The 21,888-nt window shown below is 51.0% G+C and overlaps 1 protein-coding gene across 3 annotated transcripts in view; it reads left to right on the forward strand.

Annotated features, from left to right (window-relative positions):
- CPLX1 (complexin 1) overlaps nt 1–21,888 on the forward strand; it is a 137,176-nt gene that overhangs the window by 76,390 nt on the left and 38,898 nt on the right. For all 3 annotated transcript variants that reach the window (XM_075931283.1, XM_075931282.1, XM_075931284.1), the window contains exon 3: nt 4,239–4,414. In XM_075931283.1, coding sequence (XP_075787398.1) covers nt 4,239–4,414 — 176 coding nt within the window. The remainder of the gene's footprint in view (nt 1–4,238; nt 4,415–21,888) is intronic.

Genomic DNA, 21,888 nt, shown 5'->3' on the forward strand with positions numbered 1-21,888 from the left:
CTCTTCATCAAAGTACTCTCCAATTAGCTTCAGGAGTTCAGATGAAAAGATTCAAATCATACTGTGACTCAAAGTCTGAGACACTAGGTTGTCCCTTCTGTTCATTCTAAATAAGGCTCTGGTAAAAAAAGAATGATCAAAAAGCCTGTTCTGAGGCTCTCTATCGTGTCAAGCAAAGCAAAATGTTAACCTCTTTTGTGACTCGTAAGGTTTTTGGCTCTAAGGGATAGTACATTTTGAGAGTAGTGCATCAACATTCCATAACCTTCAGATCACATTTTCAAACGCCAGCTCTGAAATTTTAGGCTGAAACTTGACCTACTCTCAGAGGGTGTGTCTACACAGTAAAGTTGTTTTGGAATAACGTCCGTTATTCTGAAATAACCATGCAGGTGTCTACACAACAATTCCATTAATTCGAAATAATTCCAAAATAACAGACAGCTTATTGCAACTTCTGTAAACCCCATTCTACGAAGAATAATGCCTATTTCGAAATAAGGCCCATGTAGAGGCGCCACTTCTGCTATTTCGAAATAGTCCCTCACCTGGACCATTCTAAGTTATTCCTCCTGGGACACTAAATCGAGATAGCAAGTTTACCTTAGGGAAGCCAGCCTCGGACTCATTTTGAGGCTTCCCTGCAGTGTACATACGCTATTTCAAAATAAGCTATTTCAGAATAACTATTCCGGAATAGCTTATTCCGAAATAACTGTGCAGTGTAGACATAGCCAACATGTGCTACCAGCCAGAGTCATAACTTGCACCCTTTGAATCTTCTTGCCCCGGCACCACCCTCCATATAATCTGCCCAAATGCACAGGCAAACTCTCATGGGTGGGTATTTCTGCAAGATGCAAACAAGTCTCTGCACACTCCCATGTGAGCTCTGGGCATTCGTTTTGTGCCCACCCAAGCACTCGTCTCATGTACAGCTTACCCACTTGTCCCTGACAAGGTGCGCGTCTCGCTATACCATTTCTACTGTACAAAAATGTCCACATTTCCATGATGTTCTCCCCTTGCAAGTCCCCTGAAAACCCACTGTCTGCCATCGTTTGTCTCAGACACCCCGCCATGGAGCGGGCTAGTCCCAGCTTGCAATTCCTTTCTCAGATGGGATTGCCAATAGGCAAAGCATGAGAGTAGCCATTCTTCCCTGACAGCGCCCGGCACAAGATCACCTTGGAGCAGGCAGGGGGCCTGGCTAGCCCCAGCTGGAGGATGGCCCTTGACAACCATTATTAGTTGGGAGATGTTAGTGCAGCTCCAGGGCTGATCTGAACTCTCTCCAGAGGGTGGCTCAGGGGCTTGGGAAGCCGGGAGCGGCTGCTTACGTTCCCTACCTGGCACTACACCCGGAAGCACTGGGGCGCCATAGAGAACTGGCCCCATAACTTCTGGAGCATCAGGTGACCACTGTAGAACCCTTAACGCTAACAAGAGCACTGCTGCCTGCCTGGTGGGGTCGGAATCCGGGCAAGGCCCACCCACTAGCCCACCAAGGACACTGTCACTTTCCCCGGGTTGCTCCTGAAGGAAAGCGCTAAGACTTGGGCTTGACTATAGAGCTTCCACCACCAGGCACTTGCTTTCCCACCTCCCGGCAGCTCCAGAAGGCAAAAGGGCAGAACAATCTGCTGTTTCCTCCTGCCGGCGATTGTGATTGGGAGTCTCGGTTGAATGGCATTGAATTCTTGAGTCACACCCCCCCCACCAGAACGTGGCTCCTGTTGCTCATCCGCTTAAAAAAACCCTGCGAAAAGCTGCTCTCCAGTGGCCAATGAAAGTGGAAACTGAACATTTGGAGGAAGAAGAAAAGAGACATAAAAACGTGCTTCCCACACCAAAATAGGGGTTAAAATGTTGCATGACACCACAGCCTCTTGCCAGACATTACGGTCCCATCCCCCAGCAATGGTATCTCAGCTCAACATTCAGGGCATCGAGAGAACGGCTTTGGATTCTCTGAGGAGTTAAAGGACTGGACGGGAACCCTGGTACCTAGGTCTCTTTTCTGTAAGGTGCCCTTTGCATGGACTAATTTTAGAATGAAATAGCTGTAGGATTCCAAGAGTGCCGAGGGGGGGAGTGCCGAGGGGGGTGGAAGAGGCTGTCTGGTCTGTTTCATATATCACAGGCCAGGCTGTGACTGCGAGATGACATAGCTTGCACAGCAAAGCTTAACGGCAATAGCCTGCTCTCGTTTTCTGTCTCAGCATTCAGCTCCCCGAGTAGCTAGCTCACTGTGCGGCCCAGGCAGCTCCAGCTGAAGATAAACTACAGGCAGATAACCGGACAGTGCTCTGAATCTAAAACAGCGTGGTTACCAGTGGAAAGATTTCTGAGGAGCTCAAGCTGCTAATTACATATCACGATGGGCTGAGCTGCTCCAGACAGCAAGTTCGCTGTATAATCAGCCCCGTGTGTACCACCTCACTCTACCCTACCGAGTTCTAGCCCCCACACTGCTGTACGGGGGATTGCAGCTCGCGGTGGCTGCTGATCGCTGAGCCTGGCCAAGGGGAGCTGTGATCGCCCGCACTTGCGGAGGTGCAGGTGCATATAGTGGCAGCAGCCTGCCAGGGGCTAACTCCGGTGAATCGTTGCTGTTTTATTGCCCACCTTGATCTAGACCATCCCTTAGCTAGACCAAGAAAGGGCACGTCTATAACCGGGCCAGGAGCCCAAAAATCACCCTTTGCTTCTTGCTAGTGCACATTGCTTCTGCTCTGGGCCCAGCCCGACGCAGGGGCCTTTTCCCCACCCCTGTCCTGTCTGTCTTACACGGCAGCCTGGCAGTGGCTGTTCTGCCTGCCTGCATGGGTGCCAGCAAGGCAGGGGGACCCCACATGCCCCCTTCCTCCCGGGGCAGGCGGTGGAGCATGAGTTCATATGGTGTCATAGCTCGGTCCTGTTCACAACTGTGAGGCTGTACCGGAGCCACCCCAGCCGCAAAGAATCAACCCCCTGTCCTTGGTTCCAGATTCCTCCAGCCTGGACTGTGCGTGGCCCAACCACAGCTCTGTGGGGGCAGCGGGGTTCCTGTGGGAAGTCCCCCGCCCCCAGCATGGCTGGGCAAGAGCCACACGTGATGGTCGAGAGAGGGCTCTGGAGAGCACCGGGCCCAGGAGCTAGAGACCAGCAGGGGAGTGAGGAGCAGGAAGGCCCCACCTGTCCAGCCTGCTGAGGGGCCTGATGCCATCTGTGCTATCCCCGTAGAGCAGAGCGGAGCCATAAGGAGCAGCCCAGAGACGCTGTTGGCTCAGATCTGTCTAGTCCTGCCGCTAGGGAGGCCTTGCTCTGCCGAGGGCCATGACCTCTCAGCCACTATGCAGCCCAGCTTGTCTATGGGTGAATGCACCCCAACCCCTGCCACTGGTTCTGACCAGAGCTCCCTGCCACACTGCAAAGTCCTGGGCCCCAGTCCCTCACCCCCTCGTGCACCCCAACCCCTGCCCCAGTCCAGAGAACGTGAATGAGTGTGGGGGAGAGCAAGTGATGGGGGCGGGGGGCTTAGAGAAGAGGCAGGGCAGGGGCTGGGCCTCAGGACAGGGGTGGGCAAAGGGTGTTTGGGTTTGTGAGTTCAGACAGGTGCCAACCCTACCTGCAGAAGCACTTGCATGAGTGTCGTTTGGCCTGGTTACGGTTTCTTTTGCTACGTGCAGGGGCGGCCCGTCAATACAGGCGAACGAGGCGCTTGCCGAGGGTGCCAAGATAAACGGCCATTGAGGGCTCTGGAGGCGGGGGCACCGATCGTGCGCCAATCGCGTGTTTCACCTAGGGTGCCAGTTGCCGGCAGCTCGTCTAGGGCCACTCCTGGCTACGTGCTGACCTTATCCTGCCTCCGAGCTTGGCTCACTCCCTGTGTGGGCAGGAGAACCCTTTCCAACGGCCAAGGAAGCAGGATGGGCCCTCTCTTGCAGCCCCGGGCCATGCAGGAGTTTTGCAAAGGGATTGCACAGTGCAATGAAATCCCTTCTCCACTCACAGGGCTGCTGGCTGGGAACCAGCTGCTTTAGGTGACTAGCAAGGAGAGTGGCGAGAAACTCCCACTGCCAAGACAGGAAGTAAGGGAGGGGCGGAGCATGGCTCCATCCCACGATACTAGGGGAAGCCCTGTTAACCCACCTTATGGCCGCTTTACTACAAGAATGGGCCGGCTTGTATTGACGTGTCCTTTGGGCTGTTCTGGCTCACTTGCCCACTGTCCCCTTCTTGTGTCTTGTCTGTAGGGGCTACCAAAGACATGGGGAAGATGCTGGGTGGAGATGAAGAAAAAGACCCTGACGCCGCCAAGAAGGAGGAGGAAAGGCAGGAAGCCCTGCGACAGGAAGAGGAGGAAAGGAAAGCCAAATATGCAAAGATGGAGGCCGAAAGAGAAGTGATGCGCCAAGGGATCCGAGACAAGGTAGGCATTGCCGTCTGCCCGAGCAGGAGGCTGGTGTTTGAGGCTGGCTATGAAAGCAATGGGGCGTGTTTGGGGAGTGATCAAGGGGCGCCAAGTGCTGTCCTTGCACTGAACAGTCTTGCCTGGCACCTTCTCCTGGGGAAACCCGCCTCCCACGTGGGAAAGCGTCGTGACACCAAAATGGGAATTCCGGCTGGGTGGGGAGGATGGTTGAGAATTGGTCCATTGCTCATGAATCGGTACAAAAGTAACAGAAACATTCCAGTTTTCCCATTCCTGCTGCGGCGCTGTTTGACTCTCCAAGGTCATATCGTCGGTTTATACGAAATACCATCATCCAATGTGTTTTTGGTCTAGGAAAGTCCAAATATCTCTTGCTGGTCAATGCATTGTTTCCCGGGTTCCCAGATGACAGCTCTCTACTTCCCATGTTTGCCCTGATGGGAAATCCAGGTGCAGAGCCACCTCAGGCTTGGGTATGATGAATAAAGTAACACAGTAATTGTGAGGTTTTTTAGCTATGTTTAAAGGGTGATTGTGGGGAGGGGGGAGCACAAATCCAGGCTCCTGAAAGGGGTACAGAAGTCTGAAAAGTCTGAGAGCCATGGGCCTAGATGAGTGGGGAGTGTCTGAGGAGAGTGACAGAAATGACAGTGTTCCCTAGTTGTAAGGAGGATGTATGGTTCCTGTGAAAAGAATGATGGAGACATAAGGGACTCCAATCTCTCCATTTTTCTCTTGAGCAAAATCCCTAATCGCCTGCCTTTGAAAGAGGAAGTGGTTTCCTGAAGAATTTGAAAAGTTGTATTAAGTCTTTAAAGAGCAGCTTGAAAGAGCAGCCTTCTTTTTATCTGATAGGCCCACTGTGGGGGGAATAATGTTCTGCCTGGAAGAGAAATTGATTTGATGATAAGAGACAAAGACTTGCAATAAGTACTATGCGATCCTAATGGATGGAACTGGGAAGTCTGAAATGAACTGAGAAGCGACAGAAGGAAGTTTCCATTCTTTGACAGTGTTACATTTTTTGTTTCTCAGTGCTGTAATTGACCTCGGTCTTCGACAATTACTGTGAAAGTGGAACTCTGGGGAAAAACAGAACATGGATTGTAGCATGGATATAAGTGTAATATATTCAAGAAGGGCTTAGCCATTGGGCTGGCTTGCTTCTTTCTTTCTTGAAAGCTTGACTATATGTAATTTCTAATATAATGTCCTGTGATTTTTAAAAGAGCAAACTGAAAAACCAGAAATAACATTCTGTGACATTATATCGACACCCGCATTTCTCATTAGGACCTTTAGATCCAGTGCTCAGGCCCTCTTCCACTTGAGCTGCAAGATCAGTAGAGTGCAATCATAAATTATCGTCCTGTCTGGGGGCCACTACTCGAGAGAGATGGGAAGCACTTTTGGTCAGTGGGTTTCGAAGCTATTTGCTGACAACAGAGAAAGGCTGAGGTTCAAGAATCATGGCTTCTACTGCAGATGCTGAGACAAGTGTACTCTAGTGGCAACAGACACTTCCCTCCCAGTCTTGTTCCAGAAGTCCCATTCATTGTAGCAGGCAATAAAACCCCTGAATGATTTTGAGACGCTCAGTCACTGGCAATAAAGTTCTCTGCCATCTTTGGGCTTTCAGAACTAAAACACCGGCAGACAGAAAAACAACTCCCCTTTCCAGGGAAAAGCGTAACCCCCCTGAACTGTGACAAGGATGGGATCACGTCCACAGTTCCTGTGAGCTATGCTAGCCTGTGTTGATTTTAACACAGCTCAAGGAAGGGAACATTTGGGAGGATCAGATTTGAATAGGCTCTCTAGAGCAGTGGTCACCAACCAGTCCATCGGGATCTACTGGTAGATCTTGGAACCTTTGACAGGTGATCCTGAGAGGTTTGGCCGGGAGGCTGTCCAGGGCCGGCACTTCAGCTGCCCCTCTTGGCACTGCCATGCTGCTCCTGCCCTCTGCCTGGGAGGTGCTCAAGAAGAAGAGGTAGTGGAGTGCTGATGTCAGGGTGCCCCTCCCTCCACCCTGTACCCCATCTCTACAGAGCAGAGGGGGACAGGGATGGAGAAGGAGTGGGAAAGAAGCGGGGCAAGGATGTTTAGGTTTGAGGTAGCTCCTGGAAGACACTTAGATTCAAAAAGTGATCTCATGCATCAAAAGGTTGGAGACCCCTGCTCTAGAGGCTATACCACCTTCTCTGGCTAATGCAGGACCTGCCGGCTTCCTTTTCTCATGTGGAAACACGTTCCCTGAATAGTGGGATGCCAAAGTCACTCTCTGGCATGGAGTCCCCAGAAATGGAGTGTGTAGATCTAGATCCTAATCGGAGACGAGCAACCTGCAGTAACTAATGTGTCTTGAACGCTTCACATGAATATTTGCATAGTTAACTGGTGCTTAGCCGGGACAAGCTGGTCCCAAGGGCATTGGAATCACAGCGTGTGTATTGACTCCCCTCTGCAATAGCATTATACCTTTGACAATAAGGCTCAGACCCAGCAAGGCAAATTTTCCCTTGGTGAAAGGGAAAAAAGCAAACAGGATGTTAGGAATCATTAAAAAAGAGATAGAGAATAAGACGGAGAATATCTTATTGCCCTTCTATAAATCCATGGTACGTCCACATCTTGAATACTGAGTACAGATGTGGTCTCCTCATCTCAAAAAAGATATACTGGCATTAGAAAAGGTTCAGAGAAGGGCAACTAAGATGCTGAGGGGTTTGGAATGGGTCCCATATGAGGAGAGATTAAAGAGCCTGGGACTTTTCAGCTTGGAAAAGAGGAGACTAAGGGGGGGATATGATAGAGGTCTATAAAATCATGAGTGGTGTGGAGAAAGTGAATAAGGAAAAGTTATTTACTTGTTCCCATAATATAAGAACTAGGGACCACCAAATGAAACTAACTGGCAGCAGGTTTAAAACAAATAAAAGGAAGTTCTTCTTCACACAGCACATAGTCAACCTGTGGAACTCCTTGCCGGAGGAGGCTGTGAAGGCTAGGACTATAGCAGGGTTTAAAAGAGAACTAGATAAATTCATGGAGGTTAAATCCATTAATGGCTATTAGCCAGGATGGGTAAGGAATGGTGTCCCCAGCCTCTGTTTGTCAGTGGGTGGAGATGGATGGCAGGAGAGAGATCGCTTGATCATTACCTGTTCGATTCACTCCCTCTGGGGCACCTGGTGCTGGCCGCTGTTGGCAGACAGGCTACTGGGCTGGATGGACCTTTGGTCTGACCCAGTACGGCTGTTCTTATGTTCTTATGTTGCTTCTGTTACACAGCCTTACGGTGTCTTAGTAAAACCAGGGGCTGTTTTATTCCTGGAAAAGAACAACTACAGATGTAGCTAGCACCAGGGGGCTTTAAAAATCCCCACTCAAGCCTACTTGAAAACCTGGGTGTGAAGATATGCCATTCCTGGGAAGAGGCAGATAAGATGCATTCTCCATCACAGACTACCCACAGCTCCAGAGAACCAGAAGAAGATTCGCAAGTCACAGGGCCTCAGGGCAGGGGTGAAGCAGGGTGGGACAAGAGTGTTCAGTTTTGGGGGCTTAGAAGGTAGTCCTCTTTTGGAGTGTTGTGTCCCGTTCTGGGCTCCACATTTCAGGTAAGATGTGGAGAAATTAGAGAAGGTCCAGAGAAGAGCAACAAAAGTGATGAAAGGTCAAGAGAACATGAGCTAGGAGGGAAGACTGAAAGAATTGGGCTTGTTTAGACTGGAAAAGAGGAGACTGAGAGGGGACACGTAGCAGCTTTCAAGTACCTAAAAGGGTGTTACAGGGAGGAGGGAAAACGATTGTTCTCCTTGGCCTCTGAGGACAGGACAAGAAGCAATGGACGTAAATTGCAGCAAGGGAGGTTGAGGTTGGACATTAGGAAAGAGTTCCCAACTGTCGGGGTGGTTAAACACTGGAATACATTGCCTAGGGAGGTTGTGAAATCCCCATCTCTGGAGATATTTATGATCAGATTGGACAAACACCTGTCAGGGATGGTCTAGATGGTGCTTGGTCCTGCCGCAAGGGCGTGGGACTGGACTCGATGACCTCTCAAGGTCCCTTTGAGGTCCGGTGTTCTAGGATTCTATGATAGGACTCTATGGAAGTTGGCCACCTTATGTGTTGTAGTCAGCATCTCTGTGCGCTGCCTTCAGTGGGGTTGGTGAAGCCATGACGCCAGCGCAGGGAGGCCTGGATCCTCAAAAAGCCTCAGTCATGTCAGCAGGAGGGAGGCACTAAACAACTTTGAGGCTCTGGCCCTACAGGACAACGCGAGATGCCAGGCAGTGGAGAACCTGGCCCAGTCAGCTCATCTTCCCAGAAAAGCCAGGACAGCCGAGAGAAGTAGATGAAGACCCAGCTCTCTTCCCCCAAGCCTCAACTGTTCTGAGCTCCTCGTGCTGCCTGCCAGGAAGGAGCAGAGCTCCAATGCCTATGCTGAGAGAACAGCTCTATCTGCACCTGTCTCTACGTGTGATTAGCTGCCGGGGCCGCTCTCGCTGTCTGGCGAGGCAGAATCAGCTCTCGGATTAATCCTGGCCTGCAAGTTATTACTGGGTGGTAACAGGAAGAGAGAAGAGTGATGCCTTTGCTTTGGAACGGTTTCCGGGACAACGTGCAATTACATCATCCTCATTTGCCTGGTTCTTCCGGCAGCAGCTTTCTTCTGACCTAGCACCTCAGATATTTTTTTCAAGCTAGCGCAAAGACAAAAGAGCTTCGGAAGGTCCCCAAATGAGGAATTAAAGATCTATTCTCCTCATACTGTCTCTGAACAACCCCAGTGGCTCTTAAGATGCACTAACTAACCACATGCCCCTACAGGAAGGTTACACCCCTTCGAGTGGAGGTTAGTTATCTGAATCTTGACTAATCAGATAACAGCTTGCGGGGTCTTAATGAAATCAGCAGGATTGCCCTTGTTCAGAATGCGACCCAGTGTGCCCCTGAAAGCTGCTGCGCAGATCAGGAGTCAGATGCATCATTCTCTACTGTTAAGTGTGACACACGCCAAAGTCATCCTTTGAAATGCTAGCGCTTAGAGCGAGATCCTAGAGCTTTGTACGCTCTTCACCGCAGAGCGCGGCACCGGTTCTGACATGGCTTGCGCATTCCTCTCCTGGGATTTGTGATTGTCACAGAGAATTAATCACGTCTGGTGCCTAAAGAGGGAGGGCAATCTCCGGATAGTATGGAGGTCAGAGGCAGGGCAATGAAAGAAACTTTGCAGCAAGTTTCCTTCCATTCTCAGCCTGGCCTTTGCCTTCCTTTTCCAGTGTCCCTGAATCCCTTACCTGAGGGCCTTGTTATACACAGAGTCATTCCAAAATAGTTGTTGTGCCTTAAATTCACACCTTGCCCCAATCTGAATTGACTTTCAAGTGTAGACAGGCACGAAGAGCCAGATTCTGCCCCCCTATCTTGTGCTCCGATGGACCTTACTAGAAGCAAAGGCCTACAGTCGCAATTGCCGGACCCGAACCAAAAATCACGAGTCAGGCCCCACAAAATCATGAGCTAACAATTTGAGGGGAAGTGCTTTACTTGGTTAGTATTGAGCCTGTAGGAGTCCCGATTCCAAGTGTTTCACTGTGAACATGAGGCTAAATTCTTACCTTTGTGTTGAACTAAGCTGCAGGTCTCCTGTATTCACCTGACTCCAGGGGCCGAGGCCTTCAAAAGCCCGCCAAATATTGCGAGATTCTCAATAAAACCACAGCAACTGGCAATACTCTAACTGTGGCTTTGCAAAGACTGTGTTAAGCACATGCAATGCCACATACCATTAGACTGCAGGGAAGACAACGCACCTCTGAGATGCCCAGTACTCCCCGTGCTCCCTTCTCACACAGCATTTAAGGGGTGAGGGAATTAATCTGCAAATTACAACATCTTGTGCTCCAGAAAAGCTGCCCTGATGAATATGGGGGAGCTAATGCCCCACACACATTTCAGACTCACTGGCTTTGGAGGGGAGTGACGGATACACCCAGCCTTCTTCATCCTGCTTGTCCACATTGAGGTCCCACAAACAGGGACAAGGGCAGGCCATGTCAGCCCATCAGAATGTAGGCCAGGGGTGGCCAACCCATTAAATGAAGAGAGCCGAAACAGCGATGGAAAAAAGGCAAAGAGCCACGCCAGAACGGTTGAGGGGGAAAAAAAAAAAAAGGACGCTGCCTCTTTAAAACCGCAATTTGGCCACATCAGGGTCCTCTCGGCCGCTGCCATCTCACGGATGCCATTTTGCCATGCCGGACGACTCCCCTGCACCCGCTGAGCACAGGGAGCTGGGGACCATTTCTAGGGGCGCATGGGGTGACTTTGTGAGCAGTGGGGGAGGAGGGCCCCGCAAGCCGTGGGTTGGTCACCCCTGATGTAGGCCAATGAGCCCATTTGCACTATAAGATCATCCTCTCCCTGAGTAAGGGTGGCAGCATGTGACCTTGAGCAACTGTCCATCCAGTGCCATCTAGTTATACAAACATTGCCATTGTGGGCCCCGCAAGACACAGGACCCCTGCAAAGCTCTGTAGAGGGAAGGCCGAGGCAGCCAAGGCTGGGTGCAGATTTCTAAAAGGGCTTGGTGTGTTTGGTGTGAGGCTCATCTAGATGGGTCACCATGGGAGCTTCTGCTTCCCGAGCTGCTTTGAAACACAAGCCTGATGCATGCATGTCTGGGGCCCCACCCCTTGCTCGGTTGCAGCCCCTTCAAGTCACATGAATTAGATCCAGAGCCCGTCTTATTCAGAAGCGACTGTCTGTGGGGAAGCGATAATAAACAAGAGAGTGACGGCCAACAGTCAAAACATAGCCCTCAGCACATTGTGTCGGAAACCCACCCAGTGCTGGCCCTTAAAACGGGCACTGTATAAACGGCAATCAGAAAGTCGCCAAAGTGGTTGAATTAAAAAGCAGAATCACAAGAGCCGCAGTGGGCCGAATAGCTGAACTGTAATTAAAAGGCGAATGCTGTCGGTCACTTCCCTGATGATCCGCACTAGGACTGTTCTTCTGATCGTGTGCAGAAAGCAAGCCAGGGGTTGTTTGGTTTTTATTCAGCAAGCTCAGAGGTTGAGTTTCCATCTTGTTTAACAACAGCGAAGTAGCTCTCCATGCATCGCTGACGAGACCAAGATATTGAAACCAATGTTTTCCCAGTTTACATCTACTGAAAAGTGCATCGTAATGTTTTGACAGTTCTTTTGTCCGGGGTTCTTGCATCTGAAGCACATTCATTTTAGAGAACTGCAAACTACTCTGGTTTTTTTCACATCTCTAATGAGCATCAGAGTTGGATTGGGATTGCATTTCCCAAGACAGATCCTGATCATTTTGTCCATACTCTTGCAAACTGACCAGTGAAGGAAAATCAACATGGAGGCCAGAGGAAAGTGGTTTCATAGTTTCAAGAACTTCAGGGGGTAGCCGAGTTAGGCTGCTATAGAAGAAAACAACAAATGGTCTGGTAGCACTTTAAAGACTAACAAAACATGTTGATGGGATCATGAACTTTCGTGGGAGATACTTAATGATGCCTTGTTCCCCTCTACCCCCATCCTCACCCCCCTTCCTTTTTCCTTTCTCTTCCCCTCTCCTATTTATTTCCAGTTTTCATATCCCCTACTCATAACTCTGGTGATCTGAAGACGTGGGCTGTGCCCACGAAAGCTCATGATCCCATCTACATGTTTTGTTAGTCTCTAAAATGCTACCAGAACATTTGTTGTTTTTTCTTAATTTCAGTTTGCTCTGTCCAGGTGCTGATTCAATGAGAAAAGTTCTCACTTGTTAGATTCCTGTTTTCAAAGCTAGTTAGTTCTCTCTCGCTGCAATGCTGTGACATTGGCTTCATAGGAACACCTCATTGCAATTGAGTATTAGGAGCAGAGCAAAGAAAGGGCTGATGTGTAGCTAGATGCGTCCTGTGGTTGGGAAGGTTTTGGTGAAAATTTTTTAGGGGGGGCAAGTAGCTGAAAAAATAAACCAAAAGTGACAAAACACCCAGCTAAAAAGGGTTGGTTAAAACTAGTGCGGACATTGCTGAACCAGAAAAGTTTGTTGGGGTTTTTTTTAGTCAAAACTAATTTTTGCTTGACAATGTCGGTCAACTGACACTCTCGGTGTGAGAAAGGAGAAGAAAGGTTGACACAAACAAAGCATTTCCAAATGCGCCAAAGGAACCTTTCTAGTGATCTGACCTGAAGCTTTTCCATTTCATGACAGTTCTGGAGATGTCGCCACCTTGTCCTGTGCTGGGCTGGGCCGGGCCACCCGCTGGAGGCATTGAAAGTGCTCAGTGGATGGGAATAGCATGTCTCTGCCAGCCCTCTTTAGCAGGAGCTGCGGGAAGCACTGTCCCTGCCTTGCTCTCCCCATTGCCCTAACAGGAAGTAAATTACACCATCCCTCTTCGTGTCTCCTCATGCCACTCTGGCTGGCGAGGAAGAGGGGCAGGGCAAGGCCCTTCCTATCCACTGGTGGGGTTGAATACTGGGCTAGCAGCCCCGACTTTCCCCAGCGTGACTGCAGCAGCTCTCAGTTGGCCTCACTGAGGAAGAAATGCAGCAAGGAGGCTTCTTCCCTGGCATAGCTAGACGCAGTGTAGTTGCAAAGGGGTCAGCCGCATCATTGGCTCCTCTCTCCTCGGCACTTGCAGAGTCCCTCAATGGCGCCTTCCCTGCCGCCACAGCCAGCCGTGCAGAAGACGCGCCCCCGAAGGGCGCTCCCTCGCCCTTGTTGGTTAGTGCATCGGAGCTTGAACTTGCTACCCTCGGGGTAGCAGCCCTTTTGTGGCAATCCCCTCATGCCAGGGCACAGCCTCCTTTCTGGGCCACCTTGGACGGTTAATTCAGCCAGTCCAGGCCCACAGGTTGGGATGCTCATTTGCATTTAACCGAGCTTTGCTCTGGAAACCTCTCGGGAATAGGGCTGCTTGACGGATTTCCAGTGGTGGGGCCTCCCCTTCTTTGTGGCCTGGTCAGAACGCCACAGGCCCTGCCTGGCGACGTGTCGCAATGCTTTGAGGGGTGAGAAGACTGGCAGCAACAAGGTGTGTCACTTAGTCACTCCAGTCTTCTCTGGAGGGTTGGATGTACCTATGGCGCCAAGCCTGCACACAACTGTACGCGAGTGGCCTGCTGGCCCCGTCCGTCCTGAGGCTGGTGGCTGGATTGGGGAAGGCTACGCTAGGAAGAAAGGAGCGGGCCTTTCCACATAGTCACCTGTCCCTCCTAGCTAGCAAGTGCCACCCCATGCTGCTAACCGGCGCTGTCACTCCCGCTTCCCTTGGCCGTGGAACGCAAAGACGCCCTCTCCAATTTGAACAGACAATTTTCAGTGCTAACTACCTTGTCTCCTTTAATAAACGTATTGTCATCACAGGCACTCGCAGCCGCCTACTGCCTGAGGCCTGGAGTTAGCTCCTTCTTCGCTTGCCTGGGTAAATGAGTAGGGAGGTGGTTTACTTGGGGAGCTCCAAAACGTCTAAGACTTAGGAACACATCTCACCAGGGAGCTGGCTCATGCTCCTAAGTCACTTAGGGCATCGAGCCATAGAGCTGCAAGCCAGCCAGGTTTGCTCTAGCTCCGTTCGAGCCAGGGCGCTAAATCTAGCAGCGTGGACGTTGCTGCTTGGGCTCTTGAGCCCTCCCCAGCCCCACAGTTTGCACTGGCTAGCTGGGATCTCTGCCACAATGCTCCTTTCCGTGCACTAGCTCCAGCCCCATGAGTGCGAGTCTGTTCACCGGGCCTCGCACAGTGTAAACATACTCCCACGGGCTTTTGAAAAGGGGGCTGGTGTCGAGGGGAGAAAACTCCGCCCAGCGCCAGGCCAGAAAGCGCCACGGAGACGTGATCAGATGGGCTTTTCCGCAACAGCCCTATTTGCGAGACTCTACAGAGCATGCGGCTCGCTGCCACGTAGACTCAGTGGTTCCAGGGATGGCAGATGCTTGTCCCCGGTCCAACACACACACAAGCCTGAGCGGCGGAGCTGCGGGGAGTTGCTTTCCATCTCACTGCCCTGACATAGGTCCCTCTGGTCTGAGTCTTCACTCGAGGTGCGAGTCGATGGTCTCCACCCATGGCAAGGGAAGCAGAGTCCTGTCTCGTGTGCTGCCACCTTCAATTAGGTGCTGCCCAAAAGGAGCCCCGGGCACCGCAAGGGAGACTGAAATAAGACCTCCCAAACCCAGCCAGGCTGAACCCTGCTGCAGTCCCTCATCGCGTCCCGCAAACATCATTTGTAGCCACGGCTCGAACGGGAGGTGTCACGGCTGGAGAGGCCGTAACCCCGCTTCTCGCTGCTGCAGCGTGGGGGGTTTGGAGGAGGAACACACAGTGCTCTCGCCTTGGGACCGTGGGTGCAGAAAGATCCCGACATCGAGGTGGTGCATGGAGGAATTGAGTGGATGCAGTCCGTGGGGGGCATGGCTACCCGTGGGGGGCACGACTTTCCTGCCTCTGGAATGGAGCAGGCCGAGGCTTAGCAGAGGGGTAGCTTGTCGCAATCCTGCGTGACTGCCCGCGACTCAGTTTTCCACTCCTAATGCTGAGCTTTTCCGCCCACCTGCTTTCTCTTCACAGGCGGCCTGAGGCTCAGTCTGGTGTGAATGGATGGGGGAGTGGGAGGTGCTGCCGCAGCAGCTAGCGCGGGGCTGAGGGGCCTCGCTCCGCAAGAGGCAGGCTTCTCTCCTTTGTGCTCCGAGGTGCGGCGGGGTCGGCGGCAAAGGGGAGATTGCGACTCGCACGAAAACAAATCGACGTGACTGGAAACTGTGAATTACAGCGACGCGGCGGAGAGGAAGCGTATCCAGATTACTTCCCGGCTGGGAAACAGCCAGGCTCTTGCCCGGCCTGCGGCATTCTGGAGCAGAGCACAGCTGCAGTTGGTCAGCGTCTAACTCCCCTCACGGCACCTCAGCTCTGTCAGTTTTACCCCGGGAAGAACGCTGGGAGGCCCAAGGTCCCGCTGCAAAATCCATGAGAGTCAGCAGCGGGACTCTGCTTTGGAGGAGGCCGGAGTGCCTTTGCCGTCGGCTCTCTGGGAGTGGTCGCTAACGAGGAGCCCTCTGTCACTCGCGCCTTCTGCTGTCACCTAAGGCCGACCGGAGCTGAGCTCTCAGGGGAGCAGAACCCCCTGGCCAGGCTGTGGCGCTCACTGAATCCCACGGTTGTCAGGTAGTTTTCTCTAGTCCCCTGCATGGGGCAGCCATTCCGGGGCGGTTTCAGTCACTGGGGTCCTCGCTCTCAGCATGCAGCGCAATAGCTCAGGCTACTTTCCCGTCCCAGTCCCTGGTTCGTTTCTGTGGCTGGGAGGAGAGATTTCAGCCAAACTCGTTTCATTAAATGCGGCGCCACATTTGCAGCTGGGATGAGAGTTTAGCCTTCTGCAGTCCCACCCCGGCAGAGTGCAAGGAACTGGCCAGTTCCGGGAGCCTGGCATTTCACACGCTAATGGCCGTGAAATTAGTTCTGGACTTAATACGTCTGGTCACGGCCATAAAAAGAAGCAGGGACAGTCTGAAACGTCAAGAAACCACCATGCAGAGGAGAGATTCAAGCAGCAGCTCCCTGCCACTTGGCGTGACGGATGGGTTAACAGCCATCCTGGCAGCTGAGCGCAGGGCCTGAGCCAAGTCCGTGCCACAGTGCCCATTGACTTGGATGCGGGTTGGATCAGGTCCTTTGAAACATCCTGGGTTCCCAATACAGTCTGGCTCCCTGGTGCATTGCGGGGACCCTCTGCGCTACTGCTGAGCTGCCCTGCCCCAAGAGTGACCTGCTGAGTGGGGAAGGTTCTGCTCACCCCTATGCTTTGGGCAGCACGGTGCTTTCCCCACCCGCAGCACGGCAACGTGTCTGCCTGGGCACGCCTCTTCCTGGCCCGTTTGGCTCCACACCTGCTCCTCCACGGGCTGGAGGCACAATCTGTCCCCTTGATGCCAGCTGGTGTCAGAGAATCATAGAACATTAGGGTGGAGAGAGACCTCAGGAGGCATTGAGTCCAGCCCCCTGCCCAAAGCAGGACCAACCCAACTCAATCATCCCAGCCAGGGCTTGGTCAAGTCGGGACTTAAGCACCTCTAGGGCTGGATATTTCACCCCCTCCCTAGGGAACCCAGCCCAGCGCTTCCCACCCTCCTAGGGAAATAGTTTTTCCTACTAATCAACCTAGACCTCCCCCACTGTAACTTGAGCCCATTGCTCCTTATTCTGCCACCACTCAGAACAGCCTTTCTCCATCCTCTTTGGAACCTCCCTTCAGGAAGTTGAAGGCTGCTATAAATCCCCCCTCACTCTTCGCTTCTGCAGACTAAATAAGCCCAAATCCCTTGGCCTCTCCTCATAGGTCATGTGCCTCGGTCCCCAAATCATCATCATTGCCCTCTGCTGGACTCTCTCCAGTTTCCCAGTATCCCTTCTGTAGCAGGAGGCCCCAAACTGGATGCAGTACTGCAGATGCAACCTCGCCAGTGCTGAATAGAGGAGAATAATCACTTCCCTTGAGCTGCTGGCAATGCTCCTACGAATGCAGCCCGATACGCTATTAGCCTTCTCATCAGCAAGGGCACACTGTTGACTCAGATCCAGCCTTTCATCTACACCAGGTCCTTTTCTTCAGAACTGCCGCTTAGCCCGCCGGTCCCTAGCCTGTAGCAATCCTGCCCCTACCCTCCAGCGTAGCTACATCTTCTCCCAGCTTAGTGTCATCCACAAACTTGCTGAGGGTGCAATCCAACTGATGATCAGACCATTAATGAAGATGTTGGACCAAACGGGCCTGAGGACCGACCCCAGGGCACACCGCTTGACACCATCTGGACACTGAGCCATCGATCACTACCTGTTGCACCCAAAGACCTAGCCAGCTTCCCAGCCACCTCGGGGGGTCTTTCGTCCAAACCACACGTCTTCAAGTTTCTGGCAAGGGCCCTGGGGGAGACGGTGCTGAAAGCCATGGCTGAGGAGCTCCTGCAATGGCCCACCGTGGACAGTTGTTTGAGGGGAAGCTCCAGGTGTGGCGCTGTTGTGGCTGGCGCAGTGAAGCTGGCTTCATGTGCCCGAGAGTTCCCCTCGCTGTGCTCTGCAGGGGCCTCACCATCACGCTTGCTCCGTGCCGAGATGTCCTGCTGTACAGTCAGGCGCCTGTCTAGTGGGCCGGCACAGGGTCACGGGTTTCCCAGACTCCCCGGGGCAGAACTCGGGGCTGCTCGGGGCAGGGAAACATTATGCTGAACCCGAAAGCGGCAGTCCCCAGCTTCTCACCGAGCTCTCAGGGCTCAGTCCTGCTGAGCGAAGTGGCGCTTGTGTCTTGCAGGAACGAGCTCTGAACGGGGGCGCTGTGTGCATTACTCATGCTGGCCAGGAAGGCGTGGGCGGATGCCTGCCACTCTGTGCTCTCCTGCATAGTCTCCTTCGTGCTCCGGGAGTCCTATGGCTGGGGACGGGTGTTTGCGTTGCCAGACAAGGGACAGTTTTTAGAGATGTACGGAAGGCCCCCATCCCAGCACCCTCACTTGTTGGGAAGGGAACGACCGCGCGTGGCAAGTCTCAAAGGCCAGACACACGGACCGGTGCAGGAATCACGGCTGCCCCAATGTTGCCCTGGGTTCAGCTCCATCGCTGTGGGGACGGCTTTACATTCTGGATTCGTGCAGCCCCTAACACAATGCCCTGCGCATTCCTATCCGGCAGAGCGCTCCTGCCTGGGCTTTGCCTGAAGCACATGGGTGGAGCCGCTTTGCCAGACTAGGAACCTAGTAGAGGAAATATCTAGAATCCCACCGAATTCAAAGTCCTGCTGGGTCGCCTGTTCTATCTATGCTTTAAACCAGATAGTTAAGTATGTTTTTTCAAGTGACAATCCCTTTTTACTAGCTGCAAATTAAAGTGACTGACAATTGTATTTAGAGCTCTTTAACTGCACAGAAAATGTCCTACAGTATTTAAGTTATTTAAATGCAAATTTACAGATTAATACAGGAACAATGACATTGTTATGCTAATCACAACAGCTTTCATTTCTTCCACTAAATACTGATTTTCTCTGTTTCATGCGCGGTTTTTCCTTCTCCGCCTCCCCCCTCGCCACTCCAGCGCAGATAAACCTCTTCAAGGTTTTCGCTTAATGTTTCCGTCCTACACAAAGCAGTGTTCTCTGATCCTTTGTGCTTCCGCGCCATGCAATGCTCTCTGGAAAGCGTGCTGCATTCACACTGGTAAAGGAATGTCGTACACACTGTGAATGGAGAAACATTGCCTTGTCTTGTTTTCAGACAAGGAGGGATGCCTCTCATTGTGCGCCCCTTTGGAACGGTAGGAGAGAAATTAATCACTGTGAAACTCTGCGGTACACCTGAGGAAAAGCCTTCCAGCTTTGATAAGCAATTTTACCTTCCTCACAACAACAATAAAAGCAAACCAATATGGGAAAGGGAGGAAAAATCACTAGCTTAAATGTACAACACGCTGAAAACAATTACATTCAGTTACTCCCATCTGGCTAATGCTCTTTCCTCTCCTACCCATCTAAAGCTATGAACAGGGCACATCCAGCCTACTTAATTAGCTTTAACACAGGTCCTACAACTGACAGGTAACTGCCTTTGCTGCTATATATACCTTGGATTCTGTTATTTCCACTCCAACTCATCTGAGGAAGTGGGTTTTACCCAAGTAAGCTCATGATCCTATATGTTTTTGTTAGTCTCTAAGGTGCCACAGGACTACTCATTTTAGATATAAACATGTACTTAAATAGCGATTAACCACTGGAACGGGCTACCCCGGGAGGGGGTAGATTCTCCATCTCTTGAAGTCTTCAAATCCAGGGTCTTCACCCTGGACTGCCTTTCTGGAGAAGATGCTTTAGTCAAACAAGTTACTGGGCTCAATGCAAGCATAATTGGGAGAAATGCTATGGCTTGTTTATGCCATAAGACAGACTGGATGTCCTCATGGGCCCTTCTAGCCTTCAAATCTATGAATCTCAAAACAAAGTACACACACTGGGAGCAGAGGGGCTGATCCTTATAGGAGTTGTGTGCACATGCACATGAGTAACTTAACAGGAGTGGAGCCTTCACCTGTAAACTCTTTCTGGCTCTCTCACGCCCTGTGCATAAGGCCCAACTTAATCTGTGATGTGTGAGAACTGTGGATCAGGCACTATGAGGCTTCCACTGTCATTTTGATTTTAAGTAGCTTACTTTGCATGCTCCACAATTTTGCATACATTTGGAGATTTGCAACATTTGGAAATTTGCAACACACACACTCTTTCCCCCACTAGGACAGGAGCACCCCATTTAACTCAGCTGTTTGTGCTTGGGGCGCAGGAAGTCAGCCCTTGGGGGGCGGTTGGGGCTTGTATTGTCAGATGCGCATTGATGACTATAAAATAGTTGCAGCAAAATGTCTGACTATCAAAATAATCAGCAGGCCTAACACAATACTTGAATCGAGTATCAGAGGGGTAGCCGTGTTAGTCTGGATCTGCAAAAGTGACAAGGAGTCCTGTGGCACCTTATAGACTAACAGATGTGTTGGAGCATAAGCTTTCGTGGCCAAAGACCCACTTCGTCAAAAGCATGTTTCTGACAAAGTGGGTCTTTGGCCACGAAAGCTTATGCTCCAACACATCTGTTAGTCTATAAGGTGCCACAGGACTCCTTGTCGCTTTTACAATACTTGAATGTTGATACTGTTCCAGCAAATTTTTCATAAACAAGAAGTCTTTGGCTTTTCCAAATTACGACAATTAACAGAGGTCTAGTGTCACTTTTCCGTATGACTTGTCTGCAACTCACCACAGTTATTTGACAACCATGCTGCAATTCAGGTAGGGCCCTATTTATGCCTTGACCAAAATAATAGGAATACTCAAAAATAAAGAGGCAATAATCCATCATAGAAGTGTGACCAATAGAGGTGCTAAGACACATCTGTTCTGTACAGTTTCATCCCCCCACAGTGAAAGTGAATTCCCCATCCAGCCGTTTCACTTCTGCACAAGTACATGGCCAGTTATAACACTGGTGCCAGGAAAGACACTTCCTGACTTCAGTCATAGAAGAGCTGGTCAAAGCTGGCATACAGGATCTGTTGGCCTAGTGGCAGAGAATCTACTAGGTTAGGTTCCAAACCTTCAATTGAAATTATGCAGGTTCAAGCCACTGCTCCATCTCTCTGTGCCTCAGTTTCCCATCTGTGAAATGGGGAGAACAGCTCTTCCCTACCTTACAGGTGTGTTGTGAGGCAAAAGATGCAGTAAGGATTGTGATACCTAGTTCCCCCACCTTAGTAGTATCTGAGTAAGTATCATGGATAGATAAACGCACTGATGTCAGGTGCGTAGGACCATCCCAGATTATGTTTCTAGTTGTGGCAGGAGAGCAGGATTTGGACATCCAATAATCCCTGTGCAAGCAAGTGTCCAGGCAGTGAAAGAACTCGGCTCCATTCCTAATGTATCAGCCATCAATGCTGCCAGGGCACCGGCGTGAAAAATGAGGAGGGAGGATGCTGCGTCACCGTAAACTACTCATCCCAAATCAGGACTGAGCATCACAATTGTTCCAAAAATGTATAAAACATTTCCATCCAGCTCAACTGAAGTGTTTCATCTGGATCATTTCAAAATGTCTCCTGTTGATTGCAATAATTTAAATTTAAAATGTATTTTAAAATGAAAACTCTGATTAGCTCAAATTAGCTCAAACCAAAAAGTCATTTCTAACCAGAAAACTGGCATTTTAATTGGGAAATGTCAAAGCGTCCTGGATAGTTCTTTATTTCTCTTAAATAAATAGGACCCTTTCTCACAAAACATTTGAGTTTCAATGAATCGGCGTTTTTCTAGGAAAGAAATGTCCTGGGGAAAAAATTCCGACTAACTGTACCTGTGACTTTAGTGACCCTCCATGGACTGTCTCCCCCACGCTGGGCTGAGCAAAAAGGTTCAATCTTGTCCTTAATACCATGTCTTGGTGAGGACGAAAGTACATAGGTTGAGTGATTGTGTCTTAGAATCATAGAGCTGGAATAGACGTAGGGGATCATCAAGTCCAGCCCCCTGCCCAAGGCAGGACCAATCCCAACTCAATCAACCCAGCCAGGGCTTTGTCAAGCTGAGACTTAAACACCTCTAGGGATGGAGATTCCACCCCCTCCCTAGGGAACCCAGCCCAGCGCTTCCCCACCCTCCCAGGGAAATAGTTTTTCCTAATATCCAACCTAGACCTCTCCCACTGTAACTTGAGATCATTGCTCCTCGTTCTGCCATCTGTCACTACTGAGAACAGCCTCTCTCCATCCTCTTTGGAACCTCCCTTCAGGAAGCTGAAGGCTGCTCTCAAATCCCCCCTCACTCTTCTCTTCTGAAGACTAAACAAACCCAAATCCCTCAGTCTCTCCCCATAGGTCATGCGCTCTGGCCCCCTAATCATTTTTGT

The sequence above is a fragment of the Pelodiscus sinensis genome, chromosome 6 (assembly GCF_049634645.1).
Source record: "Pelodiscus sinensis isolate JC-2024 chromosome 6, ASM4963464v1, whole genome shotgun sequence".
Taxonomy (NCBI): Eukaryota; Metazoa; Chordata; order Testudines; family Trionychidae; genus Pelodiscus; species Pelodiscus sinensis.